The sequence below is a fragment of the Hylaeus anthracinus genome, unplaced genomic scaffold (genome assembly GCF_026225885.1).
Source record: "Hylaeus anthracinus isolate JK02 unplaced genomic scaffold, UHH_iyHylAnth1.0_haploid 12000, whole genome shotgun sequence".
Taxonomy (NCBI): domain Eukaryota; kingdom Metazoa; phylum Arthropoda; class Insecta; order Hymenoptera; family Colletidae; genus Hylaeus; species Hylaeus anthracinus.
The window spans coordinates 2,785,999-2,801,703 of NW_026534347.1; the positions used below are offsets into that span (position 1 = coordinate 2,785,999).

A 15,705-nucleotide genomic window follows, 5' to 3' on the forward strand; every position below is an offset into this window, starting at 1 on the left:
TCTCTCTCTCTCTCTCTCTCTCTCTCTCTCTCTCTCTCTCTCTCTCTCTCTCTCTCTCTCTCTCTCTCTCTCTCTCTCCTTGCTTCCGCCGCTACCTTGCACACGGACTCTCTTCTTTCCACGTCGTCTCCCTCGCACCCGCGTTCGTTCCCGTTCTCTTTCTCGCTTCCCCGGTCGAGCCACCCCCCGGGCTCATTGTCTGGCCCGTTCTCGCACATCCCGTCGCTCGTCTTTCTCTCGACGACTCTCTTCCGTTCACCCCTCGTCCCTCTTTCCGTCAACGACGCCCTTCCTCGTCCACCCCCTGCCGACAGCGTCGACGTCTCGCTTCGACGCGCTCGCGAACCGATTCCGTCCTTGTCCGTCCAATGGCCTGCCGCCCATACAGCACGGAACAAGGGGTGGGCTAGCCGCAATGCAGCACGCGCAGACGTTCTCGAGGCTACGCCTGTATTATCCCCCTGCGCACCCTGAATCCGTGACCTGAGACATCGGCAACGCCACGCGAGATACCGTGGACCCGTCTCTCTGGCAATCCTCCTCGATGCTGCGCCTAGGCGTTGCTTCGTACTCCAAAGGGATCGCGAGGACTTCGACTTTCCCTTGCATCGAGAGCTTACAGACACCAGGCGATTTTGGTTATTCCAGCAGTTTGTGGCGTCCTTTGGAGAAACCAACTATCTAAATCCTCCGAGACCTATTCTCGACCGTTCCTAGACTCTTGAAAGAACCTACGAAGGCGATTAAAATCGCTGGTAGTATAGAAGAAATATACTTTCATCCATTCTGGATATAAAGATTAGTCTCTCCAACGTGTCAGTCTTTCTTGGTTCAGGGGAACATTTAGATTGCTCGTTAGCTAAATGAAGGTACAACAGGAAGTGTTGACGGAAGTTGTAGCGGCTAGGTAATTTGAAGTTACGTAAAGTTAGGTAGATGCCGTTACAATTGTTCGTCGCGCTTTGCGCGAACTGCCTTGGGTATGCTAATATCGTGAGCAACGCAAACACTTTTACCGCAAACGTGCATTAAGGGGATGGAAACAGCCACCAAGTACCTAATTAGAATTATGAAAGCGAATCGACCCCATATGAAAACTGCGAAAGGCTAATAGTTTTTTAATACACAAAGTATGTATATTGACTCTAAATATTGGCTCCAAGATACTGATTTATAATTTAATTCATTGATAATTTAATGTCATTCCGGGAGGTCGTTAGAAATAACGTTCCTGGTTGAGAAGCACTGGCTTTAGACTTTCACAGTTTTTTCTACCAAGCACGATTGAATGGTTACCGTATAAAACGCCGCCTTTTATTTCAGAAAGCATTTACGATCCCCAGGAAGCTCTTGAAGAATGCATGGAAATGAAAGTCACGCTTCGCAAGAAATACTGCCGGGAGGCGTGTAGGTGAAAGCTTTTTGGCCCGCTTAAATGATAAAGAAGCTTCCTCGCGGGAAGGCCTGAAAATTTCACGAAACTTTCTGCCCCCCGCACGTAGTCGAAAAAAGCCACGTAAGTAGATCGTGCATTCGAACAACTTCGAAATCGTTATTTAAGTCTTTCGCCGCGTTAGCCTAACTTTCGCCACGATTTATCTTTCTTTAAATAAAAAGTTCGATAACTGTGAGATTCGAACCGAACTCTCGATTCCTGGTTAACCGTACCGTGTCCGCGTAAATATTTTTGGAACGATAAAGAAAAAACGAACGCGAGTCGAGAGTTTTAAAAATAATACTCCGACAGTCGCCACAGGGCACGTATAGTCACTCAACGTTTTTGAGAGATGTAATAATTTTAAAGCACGTGACAGCGACGCAATCCACGCTTAAATTGCATGTCATTACCTCACTCTTGGCATGAGCTGACAAATTGATTGTGCTCGAGATATTCATGGGCCGTAAATAGAACAAATTTTCTACTCTCGTATCACGTACGATAAACAGATTTCAGAAGTTTTTTTAATTTTCCAATACTAATACGTTTTTCATCAGACTAAGTATATCGTACTTAGAATATCTAATCAACTAATCCGTCTGGCGTTTAGAATTACTACTTCAGTTATCAGGTTATCACACGTGATACTTTAATGTTTGGTCGTGCGATGTATCGATAACATTCTACATAGTCAGAAAACTTTTCAAATTTCGCCGGTAGATCAGACTTACAAATTCTCGATTTAAATGTGAAATGTGATCGAAATTCACCCGTGCCTAGAAAAAATAAAATAAAAATACATCGAGCGTGGTTCTTTCATCGTGGTCCTTTTCTTAAGAATACAGCAGCCACTGGCGTCTAATAAAAATTCCACATGTCGCGTCTAACACCGAAACAAATTAACCGTCGTAACAGTATTTCTACAATTTCATCGCACGTCGCCAAAGAGTGATATTAAAATTCTTCCACGATCTACTCGAGAACCAATTCTCAATGTTCTTTATTCTTTTAGGTAAAGACACCATTCAACGATGAGGTAGTTTGCGCAATAGTATGTAAATACCTTCTTCGGAGTTATCGTGGCACGAAGTGATAAGCCTGTTTACCAGGGTACGTATGGCGAATCTGTCGTGAACATGCAATCTCGTTTCGTATGAAAAGTACCCCTTACATACCGCTATTATGTTATCAATTGCAATTCGTTGACCCGTAATCGTGACGTCTAAACCGCCGATATTTAGTAGCCAGTTATTCGCGATGGAAGCTAACCCAGACTTATAAACAACCGCGATGCAGTTTATTGTACAACCGTTAACCTTGTTTCAAAGCAAAATATTCATTTATAAAATCAACATTCCATTAAACACGGAGCAATTTTCACACTGAAATTGGAGAACGATGTCAGAGTATGGAAAAAGCATTCGTGTATTGCAACTTCTCTTATTCGATCTGAATAAACAGGAATCCAATCAAACTTCTTGAACATTCGATGCCTGATTGCGAGTTTCCCTTTCTCGAGTCCTGATTGCGTAACATTGACTCGCAAACAAACGCTATCATCGATTTTTGAAGTGTTCGCACTCGCTGATTATAAACATGCAGATATTCGGCGTGAGACGTGGAAAATTCTGATTCCGCGACCTCTTGAGCACGAAACTGTGTTTATCTACCAAGATACAATGAAAGAGTGATATCTCGTTAACCCCTTGATGCTTGTTGTACATTGTTGTGTATTTCTTCAAAATATAATTTCCTCTTGGGATATAGGTGACATCTCTCGAAAATCTTTATAAATAGTTCCGTGCCGATGCAACATGGCGGCCTGTGAGATGTTGCAGATAAGAGCATTTTGTATAATACTCTTACTGTGAAAGGTCCGATGCTTTATGCATAAAATCGTGTTTATTCTTCACGTAGAACTTGAGATGAATTTTATTATATTGTTAAGAGAGTAAACACGAATGATATCAACGATAACCCGACGTAGAGGGTATATTCGATCAATGGAAAAACTGAGAGAACTCATGCTGCCGCGATGGTAATAATAAACTACGCGTTTCGTAGTTTAGCGGTCGTAGGTACAAACATGTTTGTAAGAATAGATCCACGGTGTCTTGTGTCGGTCAATACATGAAAATGGTCTCGTGTCGTATCATCTGTACGCGCAGACGCATATTTCAGCCTCCGAGTTCCAAATTTACCAACTACACATATCCAGAAAAATTTAGTTTAATTCTTTGAGCTCAAGCTGCAGAAACGAACAGTGTCTTTGCAATTTCGTTTTAATTATATCTCTGTTACATATTTATCACGTTTGGCAATCTTTTCAAATGGATCTACTTTCTTCTTACAGAGCAACCTGATAAATATTTAATGTTAGACTATACATTTAGAATGATTCATAGTTTTTCAGGAACTTTGCGACAAATTTATGCAGCCAGGACATACTTTAATCCCAGCCACTAAAAAAGTCATCTGCGCAACAACTCTAACTTGTCGGCTGGCGGTCAATAACGCCAGGATAATTCTGCTGCGGTTAATCGGTAACAGATACGCGAACGCGCCTGCGTCAACCCTAAACCTCAGGGATTCTCAACGGGGACCATATGGTCCCAACAGGTCACAAATGAAAAACCTAACGAGAAATGGAAACTCGCGACTTTTGAAGAAATCTTACCAAACGTATCGTGTCGTTGTAATACAGGATAAATAAAGAATTGGCGTACTGTTATGTTTACCAAAGGACAGTTACCGCGAGATGTCAGGGCCACAAAGGTAAATAAAACACAGAAGGGGGTCACGAGCTAAAAATAGATTGAGAAACACTGCTATATTTGACCCGTGGCATTCAGAAGAGGTCAACGTCACAACAGCGGCGAACCTGGTGGCGACGTTTGGAGTAAGCTGGTTACTCGTAGTGCGCATTGCAGTTCGCAAGGTGCGTTCTTAGTGAATCACATCATTTTCTGAGAAATGGAAATTAATCAGTGAAGAACAATGGAAAAGGGAGACAACCGTAACGCGACGATTCTAATCTGTGAAAAAGTTCTATTGAAAAGTGACGTCAAAGTGCTCGCTGACGTTGTTAACGCATTCTTAGATTATCAACGCTAAGATATCAACGCAGCACGTGATTCGTTCGTTGAAAATCGCGCACGTTGATCTCTGTTATCATAGATCTATAATTGCAACGTAATCCGTATAAATAGGATCAAAGTTGGAAAATAACACGTGTTCGTGGTATCGGAGTATGAATTTTGTACCGCAGGGATATGTTTCTTTTTTTTTTTTTGGGGGGGGGGGGGGGGTAGGGACAAGTGTCGATGTTTAGAAATTATAAATCGATAAGTTGAGAACTGATATCCCGATAGTAGCAATAAACCATAAAGTAATAAGTCTTATTACTAGGGATCTATTTGGAGTCATATTTTCCTATTTGATATCGATTTATGGCTAATAATTGATAGAATTTTATTGGCGTTGAGTTACATGTAACATATCAAGGGCTTAAGTCGATAGCGATTGTAAATATTAACTTTGTAGAAAAACATCGGGAATAAGTCTCGAAAATATTGAAACTGTTATAAAGTACAAGTTTCTGGATATGTAGAGATAGCACAGTTATGTTTTAAAGTTATGGTGTATGTAGCATTCGCGCTAAATTCCAGCAAGTACTTCTACTAGTTTTGAAAAGTGAAAGTTGCTCGACTATGTTTCAACTATCGAGTTCACGTGATATTGTATTAACTTATATAATTATTCTTGTTTATCGTCTTTTCTCTAGACGAAATCGGATAAACAAGAATAATTATTCATACAAGTTGAACTTGTTGAAAGGGTAGGGCGCCAGAAGTGTATGTAAAACTGGACGTCGAAACTGGTAATTCGCCAAAGCTTTATTCGTACTTGTGAAACGAAGGTATGTGTGACGAAACGGTTGAGAAAAATTTCTATGTGCTAAAGCATGTTTTGCATTCGTGTACGTGGCTTGCAGATGCATCCCCACGTCCTCAGCCATCGTACACGTGCATCATTGTGTGTTTCTGTTCCTACACGTGACACCTTCGTTTCACAAAATGGACCTAAGCGTATAGTCACGTAGCATAACGGTTCCTGTATCGATTGCATAAGATCTCCCCGCAATTGAATCATGTCTATGAAATAACCAATCTAATTCGATCCAACCCACGAGTACTATCGATTGCAATATCGATTATATTCGCCCTGACGCTGAAATTAGAACATTGTCATTGAGAAAAACAGATGAAAATAGACGTTGAAAAATCAGACGCAATTCGAAGAGGACACGTGCATTCGCGTCTGTTCAGAATCGGTTTACATGGAGAGGGGAGCTCTCATTAGAGCTCTTCAATCGAATAAAAAAAAGAATCATTGAATAAATTCAATATAAACAAGAAATCTTCGCAGTTAAATCGCCACTGAAAATTATATCGGGGCGCTGACAGTTCTAACTTCGGCCCTGTGTTCGTCCAGCGGTGTTCTTTTTTTATGAACGTGAGAAATTACTAAGACAATGAATATTGTAGCACATATCAAGAGTTTCAATAGCAGTCGGTTAAATCTTAATAAATTTTGAACAGAGAGCCTTAATTTTAACCTCATGTATTCATGGATATTTTTAGCAAACGATGCAATTTTGTATCTCTATTGTATTCTTTTAAGTATTCTAAGGTAATGTATTGAAATAATTCAGAAAGCATGATTACTCCGATTACAGAATGTATGTATGGTATTAGTTAAACGTTGGAGTGATACGTGTAATATATGACATCAGTTAAATAATTAAAAAACCATTGATTTTATTTGTTATCATTAGAGGTTATACTATACGTACGTTGTCAGTTAAAGGTTACATTAATGTGGAGCAATCTATACTCTGATAACCGGCTGATTAGTCACGAATTTGATTATAGATAGTACACTTCGACATTTGAATTCAACACTTACAATGTTCCAAGTACTAGTACATATTTTTCTGCGTTGAAAGTTAAACACTTCATACCGCGAAGCATTCTTTTTATACCGTACATCAATGAATCACGCGATAAAGGTATAGTTAAACAAAGTGGATTCTTCCGGTACTCGTTTAGACCTAATAAATTTTTTAACGAAAAATCGTGTGTCGCCCTCGTATGTTTCTTTGCGTCGAGTAACGAAAAATGTCGATAATTACAAAATAAGGGATTTATTATTACATCGAAAATAATTTAATCGCAGCTGTCAATACACAAATGTAGATACAAGTGTCATCGAAGAAGAGGATGTAAAAATCACACACAATACCTACACAGATGTAGTGAACTTGACCTGCGCGTGTATGTATGACGCAACGTATTGCGAAGTGAAAATAAATCCTAGTTCGTAAAATTTGCATTTGCAAATTAGCTCGACGAGAAAAAGATGCAGCGATGGCGTTGAAAACTCACATTATTTAAAGAGACGGGGAACAGAATGGGTGTCGACCAAATGTCAGTCAAGGTCGAATCTCATTGTAGGTCGAACATCCGTTATCGCTTTCTCCATCGATTTCCCGTCACGAAAGAGTCAACAAGGTTCGCGTAAACGCATGGCACTTTTCGTTCCGTTTTTCGGACAACTATTCATTCAAGAACACGCACAAACGTAACTTACCTGATATAGATGAGTTGATTCTTGACTCGAAACGTGTAATAAGACACCTCGTACTGTCCGCTGGTTAGAACGCGACTGCGTTAAATCTAGGGTGTTTGTCGGTTTCAAAGTCTGAACCAGACGGACTTTGCGCATGCGCGTTCTCCCTCCCTGTGGAGGCTCTCAACTCTCCCATATAGATCTCCCGCTTCAATCGAGAAACGTAGGTGCGTGATCACGGAATCGGGGACCACGTGTGTATTTAAATATTTATTATGCATTCTCCAGACCCTGAAAATAGAGTACACATGGAAGATTTAATTTTTAATCAATAAAATTGCTTATATGGTTGTACTATATGAAATTTATATTTATTTGTGCAAAGCTCTACCGATCATCAGAATGATGGCGTAAAGAAGAGATCAAGAGAAAGGTAGGCGCCCGATTGTTACGCTACTGGTGGACACACGTGCTGATGATCACAGCTATGAAACTGAGAAGAATAAGAGGTCGTGGTTGGTGGGGATCCATAGAAATGACGACATATGGATCACTAGTAGAGTAAATTTCCGAGTACACGTCCCAGCTCGCACGTACTCCGCGGTAGCCTGTAATTGAGAATCTCTGTTTTAGGGGTCAGTCAAGGGCACCTTGCGCGACATTCGCCGAAATTAGTGACGGAACTTTTCACTGTTAAGGTTGACGTACTCGCGTGCATGTGACCAACATGAATAACTTTTTCCGCCCGAACCATTCTATCTTCGCATGACAGATTCATTGATAAGGTGTAGATCGTTGATGTTGCACCTTGCATTGTCTCGTTTATCACCTTCGTTCTATGTTCGGAGGCCTGAATGATTTGACAGATAATTGTAAGTGGAATTTCGTGATGCAATCAGAGGTTAATTCTTGGAAAGAACGTCGAGACTTCCTCTTTGTCCTGTTAATTATAGTTAAGATGGCCTCGAGAATTGTTTACAAAAATCCCTTGACATTATTTAAAGTAAAAAGACTTGATTTCGTGAAATGTTTTTGAAAGTCTTTAGTCTGTCTTTCAGTCTTTCAGTCTTTCCGTATTCAAAATAACGAAGACCTCGTGGAAATAACCGATGTGCTCCAAAAGTTGTAACACTTTTTGCCAATCTCCTTGCGTCACTGGAACGATTGAACGATAACGATTCAAGAAAAGAAAGAAATTAGTATGGCAGATATATTCTGCCGATAGTTTGCTTATCGTACATATTATCGTACTTTTTATTTTTAATTCGAATAAGGCTTTTCTCAGACGTGCATCATTGGCCATTCGTGGCCTTTTTCGTGCACACGCCGTTTTGTTGTAATTTTCCCAAAGACGCCTCGGAACAAAGTCTTGCTCTCTCGAGTAGTACTGCTTGAGCGTTTTGCACGTTCTCTGGGAGTCCTTTCCAGACATTCATCGCAGCGTTCTGCGTGAAAAAGTACAAAAGGGTTGCAATTGGATCGAAGAAGAACTTTCGCTCAAGTTTAAATAATTGATCGCACTTGTAAAGCACGTCCGTAACAGAAACTGATTCGCCAAGGCTTCTTCCCGTCGTAAGCACAAATAGCATTCAGATTTATGGTGGACTCCGTGTCTGATTGTCCACCACTCAAAAATAGGATAGCTGGCACTGCTGGTGGCACTGTCCTCTGCATAGCTGTTAACGTGTATTCGGCAATAATCTGGAAATTAATTATTAAACAATAAAATTAAAAATATGAAAAATTCTGTTAAGGACTATTATAATAAATTAGACTACTTGTGGGGTGCAATTGGGGGACTTGTTGATTCCAGGTAAGACCATTGCAGGTTTCAAGATGGCGCCCTCGAGGTAGACACGGTGCTCGTTTAGGGCGCGAAACAGGATAGACAGGACCTCTTCGTGAATTTCCAACGCTGCATTAATTCCATGGTTATTGTCATTCAGAATTTCTGGTTCTATTATGGGTACCATTCGCGCACTCTGACATATACTGGCGTATCTTAAGAAAAGAAATCATTTCTTATTTAAAGATAAAATAGAATTCGAGTAATAGAGGATCGAGATACAGTCCAGAGCATATCAAAGTAATTAATATAGGTAATAACAGCCTGTTGAATAAACTCGATAAGATCTAATACGTGTCGCATCGATAATGAGTCATATAAGATCTCTTAAACCTCGCGTTAAACCGCAAGTTGCCTCAAGATACGATCCATTTGAAATATCGAATAAACAACTGTCTTTTGAAAACTAATGGTAGAGGTCAAATGTTGTCTACATTTCGTAGGATAAGTCAACTTGGTTTTTTCCAAGCCAATGCAACATGTTTTGGCGGTAATCTTCCTTGGGACTTTAGATAAAGGAATGTAGAGGTAAACAGCAAGAAATATTCTTAATAAGTCGCTCTTAGTAGCGGGCGACACTGTAACTCGATTAAAAAATCTAAAACCTTGCGAGGACGTTCGCATTCGTAACCATGGCCAGCTGACTCGGCGTGGTCTCCGAGATCCTGTACGTGCATCTCCATTTTGCGAAGTGACAACCACATCGTTTGTACTGTATGCATCTCTCTTGCAAACTGTCCAGGCCTTCCGTGGTCTTTTCGTCCTTCGACCCGAAGAGATCGACCAAACCCCCGTCGACCTTAACACCTGGTAGGACATTCCTCTCTCGTAGCAGCTGGACGAAGTCGATCCCGTTCGAAGTTTTTTGATAAACTGTCTCGTGATGCAGAATAACACCGCTTATGTATTTTGATAGTTGAGACTGCGACAAGAAAGTGCAAACACGCGCGGATCAGATTCCCATCGAATTGCGTCTTATGCGAACGACGGCCACGCGTCCCAATGCACTTCTCTCGAGCATTTATACGTATATTTCAGGGAACGAGAAAAATTCAGGGGCTAACTACAATGTAATGACCTGATCAGCGGTGAACAACATCTGTCGATAATCGCGACGTGTATCCTCGTTGTTCTCGATGCCAAGCTTCTGGAACCGCTCCTCTAAACTCTTAGGGGACTCGTCGCATGCTAGTAAACCTTTTCCAGGTGCAAGAATGGTCTCCACGATTTTTTGCAATTCGGAACAAAGAGCAGGATCCAACTCCGCATATTTTGTTACTGGCGATAGTATCTAAAATGTTATTTGCAAGGAGAATGCAGTAGCATCTATGATGATTTTTCGACGTTTGTATATTTACAGTTAAAACTTCAGGTTACCATTTTAATAGAATTAACGATTGTAAATGAATTAATACGCTTGTTAAAATAAAGGATGAATTTATATCAGTCTCAGTCTTAAAACTCGGTAAAGTTGAGAGAGGTCAACAACCGCGCTGGCATTCGGACGAGTTATATTTAAATTTGCACAGTGGCTATTCAGTGTTCGGATCTTATAATTTGTAAGTAAACGATACGAACTATTATATAACGTTAAACAATGTGCTTCCTATATTATCAAACACTGACATAAAGGCAACAAACTGCAACGCTTCATTATAAAGTTATACGATAATCATATATTCTTATATTTTATTTTACTGGACACAGTTTAGGTTATGACAAAATAAATAGCTTACTTTATCTTTACAAGAACATCTATCACCTAAACGTTTCATTTTTTTGGCTTCGTTGGTGCATGTAAATAATACGAATCAATTTAAAGATACGAACAATTTCAGAAATATCTCTACGTTAATGTACGTACATGAAAAACATGTTGAAATTTCGATCAATTTTGATCTTAACCAAAAATGATAAAAACAATTGAGCCAAATTGAGCATTGTAAAGTATTTCCACGCGGTTCGTAATCGATGGCTACCAATGGCTGAACGAACAGCAACGAAAAACCCTATTAAGTCCTCCCTCGCGCCATCGTCCATCGCTTTATCATGAAAGGTTGCCTTAACTTTCGACAAATTTTTGAAATGGAAATCGATGAAGAAGACAGTTGTAATTTGCTAGATCAAGGTTAGTTGCGCTTACGTGCTGGCGGAATGTTTCGGTACATTGATAATGTGCAAATACTCAGAAATAATTTTGCGTTAGTTTATCATAATCCGATCCGTTCATAAGTGACTCTTATCTATCATTCCGTTCGGGAATACTTTCCAGTGAGTAACCTGCGGTTACGATGTAGAAGGTTAAACCTCGATGCGACGAAGTGGTAAATACACAAATAAAAGACGTGAAAATTAAATCTAAGATAGATTTATGTATCGTAGAAAATTGATAAGAGATTACGATGAGTAACAGAGAAAAGTGCGATCCGCGATCGGAACAATCTGGTAAAGCTAAAGATGAAAGAGACAGAAGGCAGTCGGTGTCTTCTCAGAGCGACGATTCTGCCGCGAAGAAAAAGAGACGCAACACGTGCAGCAAAGATAAAAGAAAGAAATCAAAACATAGAAGCAGCTCGAGCAGTTCGAATTCGTCGAGTGTTTCCAGCCACGATGCTAAACACCAAAATGACAGAGATAAGAGAAACGACAAGTGGGATAAAAGGTACGAAAACGGGTTCAGATCTTACAGAATGAATGCAAGGGAGGGCAGAGGATATTACAAAGGACGCAGTGGATTCATGGATAATCGCAAGCGCAATTTCGGTTACCGACCTTACAAACACTCTGGATTTTATGATAGAAATAGAATGCACAACAATTCACAGTATAATAGATACAATAATGAAAGGAGGGGCAATAGGTATTCGAATCATAATAGTAGAAGACCACCTTATGATAGATCCAGAAGTAGAAGCAATCAGAACCATGAGTATCAGAGGGATGTAAAAGAGTCCAGTGAACATTCGAGAGAAAGTGATTCGAAGGAAAGGCATTCTAAACATTCTAACAACGATCGATTGGAATCAAAAAAGGGTGAAGTGGATGAAGCTTACTCGAAAGGCAAGGAAAAGAAAAAAGATGATGATGCTCCAGAAAAGACTGATCATCCTACTCGTAAAAAGTCAAAGAGAAAAAGGTCTTTATCAGCTTCAAGTTCCTCGAGTGTTAGCAGTACCAGTAGCGAGAGTAGTAGCAGTAGTTCCAGTAGTAGCAGTACCAGCAGTAGTTACAGCACTAGCAGCACTGATACCTCTGAAGATGAAAGAAAACGTAAGAAAGCAAAAAGGAAAGCTAAGAAACTGAAGAAAGCAATGAAGAAACGAAGAAAGAAGAAAAGAATGAAGAAGAAGCTAAAGAAGAAGCTAAAAAAATCATCTTCTAAGAAGAAATCACGTAGTAGCGACAAGTCCAAAGAAAGTGTTTCTAAAGACATTTTACAAGATGTGTCAGAGAAGTCAAAGGCAATGGCACCAATGACAAAAGAAGAGTGGGAAAAGAAACAAAGCGTGATACGCAGAGTTTATGATGAAGAAACTGGAAGATACAGGTAATTTAAATAAAAACAATCTCATTAATGGTATAACAAATAATTCATTTTGTTATTACAGATTAATTAAAGGCGATGGAGAAGTCTTAGAAGAAATAGTGAGTAGAGAACGTCATAAAGAAATAAATAAACAAGCGACTAAAGGAGATGGAGATTACTTCCAGACACGCTTAAAAACCAATGTTTTATGAACTATTTTTCTATGTATACTAAAGTAATACCCGTACATAATAATTACTTTATTGTTAGTGTTACAGTCCTGTATGACAATATGTTTTATAATGTCTCAGAGAAAATACTTATGTTGTACATTAATGAAACCAGTCTACAGTGTGATTTTAATTATATTACTTGCACATAACACTTCATTCATAGTGTTGATGACCAAATATTGAAATATAATCAACAACAAAAACTGTTTAGCATTTAAGCCAGTTTTATACAATCATATCTCTCTCATACTTTGACTATTAATGTTTATTGTCATGTATGAAATAACTTTTCAATATATACACTGAACGCGATATATAATAGTACATTCGAACAAAATTCATAATTATTTACTCGTGAATAAATAATTAAATAATGTTTGATACATTTTGTTTAGCAATATTAATTTCATTATTTTTATACAAATATTTCTATTAGTTCTTATGTACAGAATATTTTACAAATTCATTAGTGTAACAAAGATAATTACGTAAATCATGCTATGATAAAAATATTACAAATAACTACAGAAAATTGTATCTGTAAATTAAATACTTAGCGCGAGGCTTTTATGAATATCAGAAGTTTAAGAAGCCTACAAAAATTATAGTATACATAATACATGACAGTCAGTATAATTGAACAAAATATGTTGTATGTCCGTCGCGATAAGTAGGATCATCTGTAATATTAGCACGACATAATGGGCACGTACGTTCTCTGTCTAACCAGGTTAGAACACACGTTTCACAAAAAATGTGTTTACAATGTAGAATCACTGGTATCGAATATTCATCGTGACAAATCGCACAAATACCACCGGATGCTATTAATTCTTCTTTCGATGGTGACACGCCCAAATTCTGTAAAATTATTAATTAATAATTTGCAAGCTTCTATAACCTTCATCGAAACTTTGCGGCCGGCTCTATGCTATTGCATTAATTTTGCGTAGACTACAAAATAATCTCAATTGGATTACCGCTGACCGCAAAGTGTTAGAAGAAAGTATGTAACATACTACGTTCTGGAACAATTTCCTAATAGCGGTTTGGAAAAACTTTGCACGAGATAATAAATCATTTCCTTTGCTCACTGTATATACTACAGAGAAAAGTACACCTAGAATTTTTTCGGGTCCTTGATATGCTTCGAAAAAATAATATAACCATGATTGAATAGGTGCACCGCATCGGTAAAGTTGAGATGTTGCTTCGATCATGAGATAGTACTTTCCCTGAAGCAAAATTTTCTTTCAACCCTTATCCAATTAATGCTATTCGAGGCATATTCAAACTTACCCTTTTTCGAAGCGCCAATATTTTCGCAGGTAAACACGTTACGAAAATTTTACAAATAATAGTGATTAGTTTCAAAATAAAGTCTGTTATCAGGACTGACCACAGCAATTCCCAGACTGTAAGAGGTTGAGTATACGACGAAAATATATGTGTATCGCTCTCGAAAGGATTAATAAAGAACATAGACCCAAGTATATGACATGTAATAAATAAAAGTGACGTCCAACTTTTATTATGTTGTTTTCCAATTTCGCGTTTCACAACATCATTAGCGTGATTAAATGCAACGAGTAATACCACGAAGTTCAGTATACCGGCTCTATAATCGTAAAGACCTTTAGCGAGAAGAATAAGAACGAAAGGGGCGTATCTTTGAAGTACTGTGATTAATGCACGCGTTTCTGGACTGATTTGTATCGTCTCTGTCGAGTTTTCCTGGGAATTATTATTGTTATTATGATTAATGGCAATATTAGTATTATTGTTTTGATTTTCGCCGACATGATGGTTATCGTGACTCGAAACTTCGTGCGAATGGGAGCCGCTCGGCTGATCTTCGACGTTAATTATAAAATTATCGGACGAAGGAGCTATCGTGTTCGGTGAATTTTGAATTCTTTGAATATTTAATAACGAGCTTAACGAAATATTAGGTTGCTGTAAATAAAAATAAAAAAAGCGTCGTTATCATTTGTGTCGAAATAACAACTTACAAAATGTATGATGAAATTGCACTTACAATACGTACATGTTCTATAAAAGGCCTGATTTCTTCTATGGTAGAAGATATATTATTTGCAAACATTCTGGACTGTTCCATAGTTCTAGCACCAAAATTAAAACCTCTTGTACTAATAGATGGTGCAGATCTTATTGCAGTTGACGAATGCATCATCAGCAATCCTGGAGACTGTCTAGTGTCACTTGGATTTGATGTATGAGATGTTATTGTATCGCTAGTCACAATAATAATCTCTTCCAATCGTATGTTATCTGCCATTCTATATCTAAAATTATAAAAATTTGTTACAAATACATTAACATGTGTATATAATTTATTTTTTGGAAATGATTTTACTTTGCAAAGGCATACACGTGTAGAGGAAATGTTTTGCTATTTATGAATGAAATACACAGTTACTCTACTGAACACTTCAACCAGTATTTAGAAGGAGTCTGTAATTTAGAAGAGGTAAATAGGGTACTAACAACGACAGAAACTAAACTTTATCTACTGACGCAAATGCGAAGATAATTTTCATAAAATTTTATGACTTGCAAAAAGATGTTTATATACGATTGAGATTTTTTGATTACATTTTCCATGGGAAGCATCAATTAACGTGAAGACGAGTTAGTCCATGTAGCTCCGATATTGATCAAACATATGGTAAATTGCTGGAGAAAGGATATCTCATATTCGTTACTGGAGAGCAACTATTAGGATCCATAACCAAACAATGTCACCGACATATTAGTCTTTCACGATGATACCATTGTACAATTCCATCTTCATCGAGCTATTAGATCGCGGTACGAAGCACTAATTTTTTGCACTCTTTACAAATGTGAACATTTATTAGGAATCTCTTCGAAAGTTTAAGGGTGCGCAGGACTGCGCAGGACCCAGAGTCAAACTCCGAGTTGGCTTCAGCGACAGTTGCGGAAAAAATAGGAAACTCCGGGATAAGGACAGAGAGGGCGATACAAAAATTGCAGGAGAGACGAGGAT

General features: G+C 38.6%; 4 protein-coding genes across 7 annotated transcripts in view; 1 reads left to right on the forward strand and 3 right to left on the reverse strand.

Annotated features, from left to right (window-relative positions):
- The window catches only part of LOC128889997 (fructose-bisphosphate aldolase-like), a 15,058-nt gene extending 7,882 nt beyond the window's left edge, over window positions 1-7,176 (reverse strand). For both annotated transcript variants that reach the window (XM_054148122.1, XM_054148120.1), the window contains exon 1: window positions 7,091-7,176. The gene's annotated coding sequence lies outside the window, so the exon portion shown is untranslated. The remainder of the gene's footprint in view (window positions 1-7,090) is intronic.
- Window positions 7,177-8,087: 911 nt separating this feature from the next.
- LOC128889996 (fructose-bisphosphate aldolase-like) lies at window positions 8,088-10,794 on the reverse strand. The gene is made up of 7 exons (XM_054148119.1): window positions 10,652-10,794; window positions 9,994-10,206; window positions 9,521-9,837; window positions 8,848-9,070; window positions 8,591-8,770; window positions 8,321-8,514; window positions 8,088-8,224 (listed from the first exon to the last, which is right to left on the reverse strand). The coding sequence occupies exons 1-6, from the start codon at window positions 10,688-10,690 to the stop codon at window positions 8,362-8,364; spliced, it is 1,125 nt and encodes a 374-aa protein (XP_054004094.1). The 5' UTR covers window positions 10,691-10,794; the 3' UTR covers window positions 8,088-8,224; window positions 8,321-8,361.
- A 234-nt stretch (window positions 10,795-11,028) lies between these two features.
- On the forward strand, window positions 11,029-12,882 carry LOC128889994 (ADP-ribosylation factor-like protein 6-interacting protein 4). The gene is made up of 2 exons (XM_054148117.1): window positions 11,029-12,462; window positions 12,524-12,882. Exons 1-2 carry the CDS (start codon window positions 11,318-11,320, stop codon window positions 12,651-12,653), a joined length of 1,275 nt encoding a protein of 424 aa, XP_054004092.1. The 5' UTR covers window positions 11,029-11,317; the 3' UTR covers window positions 12,654-12,882.
- Window positions 12,681-15,635, reverse strand: LOC128889992 (RING finger and transmembrane domain-containing protein 2). 3 transcript variants are annotated; one of them, XM_054148111.1, is made up of 5 exons: window positions 15,291-15,635; window positions 14,722-14,980; window positions 13,974-14,630; window positions 13,694-13,909; window positions 12,681-13,535 (listed from the first exon to the last, which is right to left on the reverse strand). In XM_054148111.1, exons 2-5 carry the CDS (start codon window positions 14,971-14,973, stop codon window positions 13,302-13,304), a joined length of 1,359 nt encoding a protein of 452 aa, XP_054004086.1. In that variant the 5' UTR covers window positions 14,974-14,980; window positions 15,291-15,635; the 3' UTR covers window positions 12,681-13,301. The 3 variants fall into 3 exon arrangements, with proteins under 3 accessions (XP_054004086.1, XP_054004084.1, XP_054004085.1); XM_054148109.1 differs by having other exon boundaries at window positions 14,713-14,980; XM_054148110.1 differs by lacking the exon at window positions 15,291-15,635 and adding an exon at window positions 15,052-15,256 and having other exon boundaries at window positions 14,713-14,980.
- Between the last annotated feature and the right edge of the window lie 70 nt (window positions 15,636-15,705).

Bases quoted from the DNA above. Each gene is read 5' to 3' on its own strand.
- LOC128889996 (XM_054148119.1), bottom strand. From the start codon at position 10,690: ATGAAACGTTTAGGTGATAGATGTTCTTGTAAAGATAAA. The intron at 9,071-9,520 runs GTTTTAGATTTT...TCTTTTCTTAAG, and splicing joins AATGCGAACGTCCTCGCAAG to ATACGCCAGTATATGTCAGA. The intron at 8,515-8,590 runs GTGCGATCAATT...TTTTTCACGCAG, and splicing joins GTTACGGACGTGCTTTACAA to AACGCTGCGATGAATGTCTG.
- LOC128889994 (XM_054148117.1), top strand. From the start codon at position 11,318: ATGAGTAACAGAGAAAAGTGCGATCCGCGATCGGAACAATCTGGTAAA. The intron at 12,463-12,523 runs GTAATTTAAATA...TTGTTATTACAG, and splicing joins GAAGAAACTGGAAGATACAG to ATTAATTAAAGGCGATGGAG.
- LOC128889992 (XM_054148109.1), bottom strand. From the start codon at position 14,973: ATGGCAGATAACATACGATTGGAAGAGATTATTATTGTGACTAGCGAT. The intron at 13,910-13,973 runs GTAAGTTTGAAT...ATTTTGCTTCAG, and splicing joins TATTGGCGCTTCGAAAAAGG to GGAAAGTACTATCTCATGAT. The intron at 13,536-13,693 runs GTATGTTACATA...ATAATTTTACAG, and splicing joins GGAAATTGTTCCAGAACGTA to AATTTGGGCGTGTCACCATC.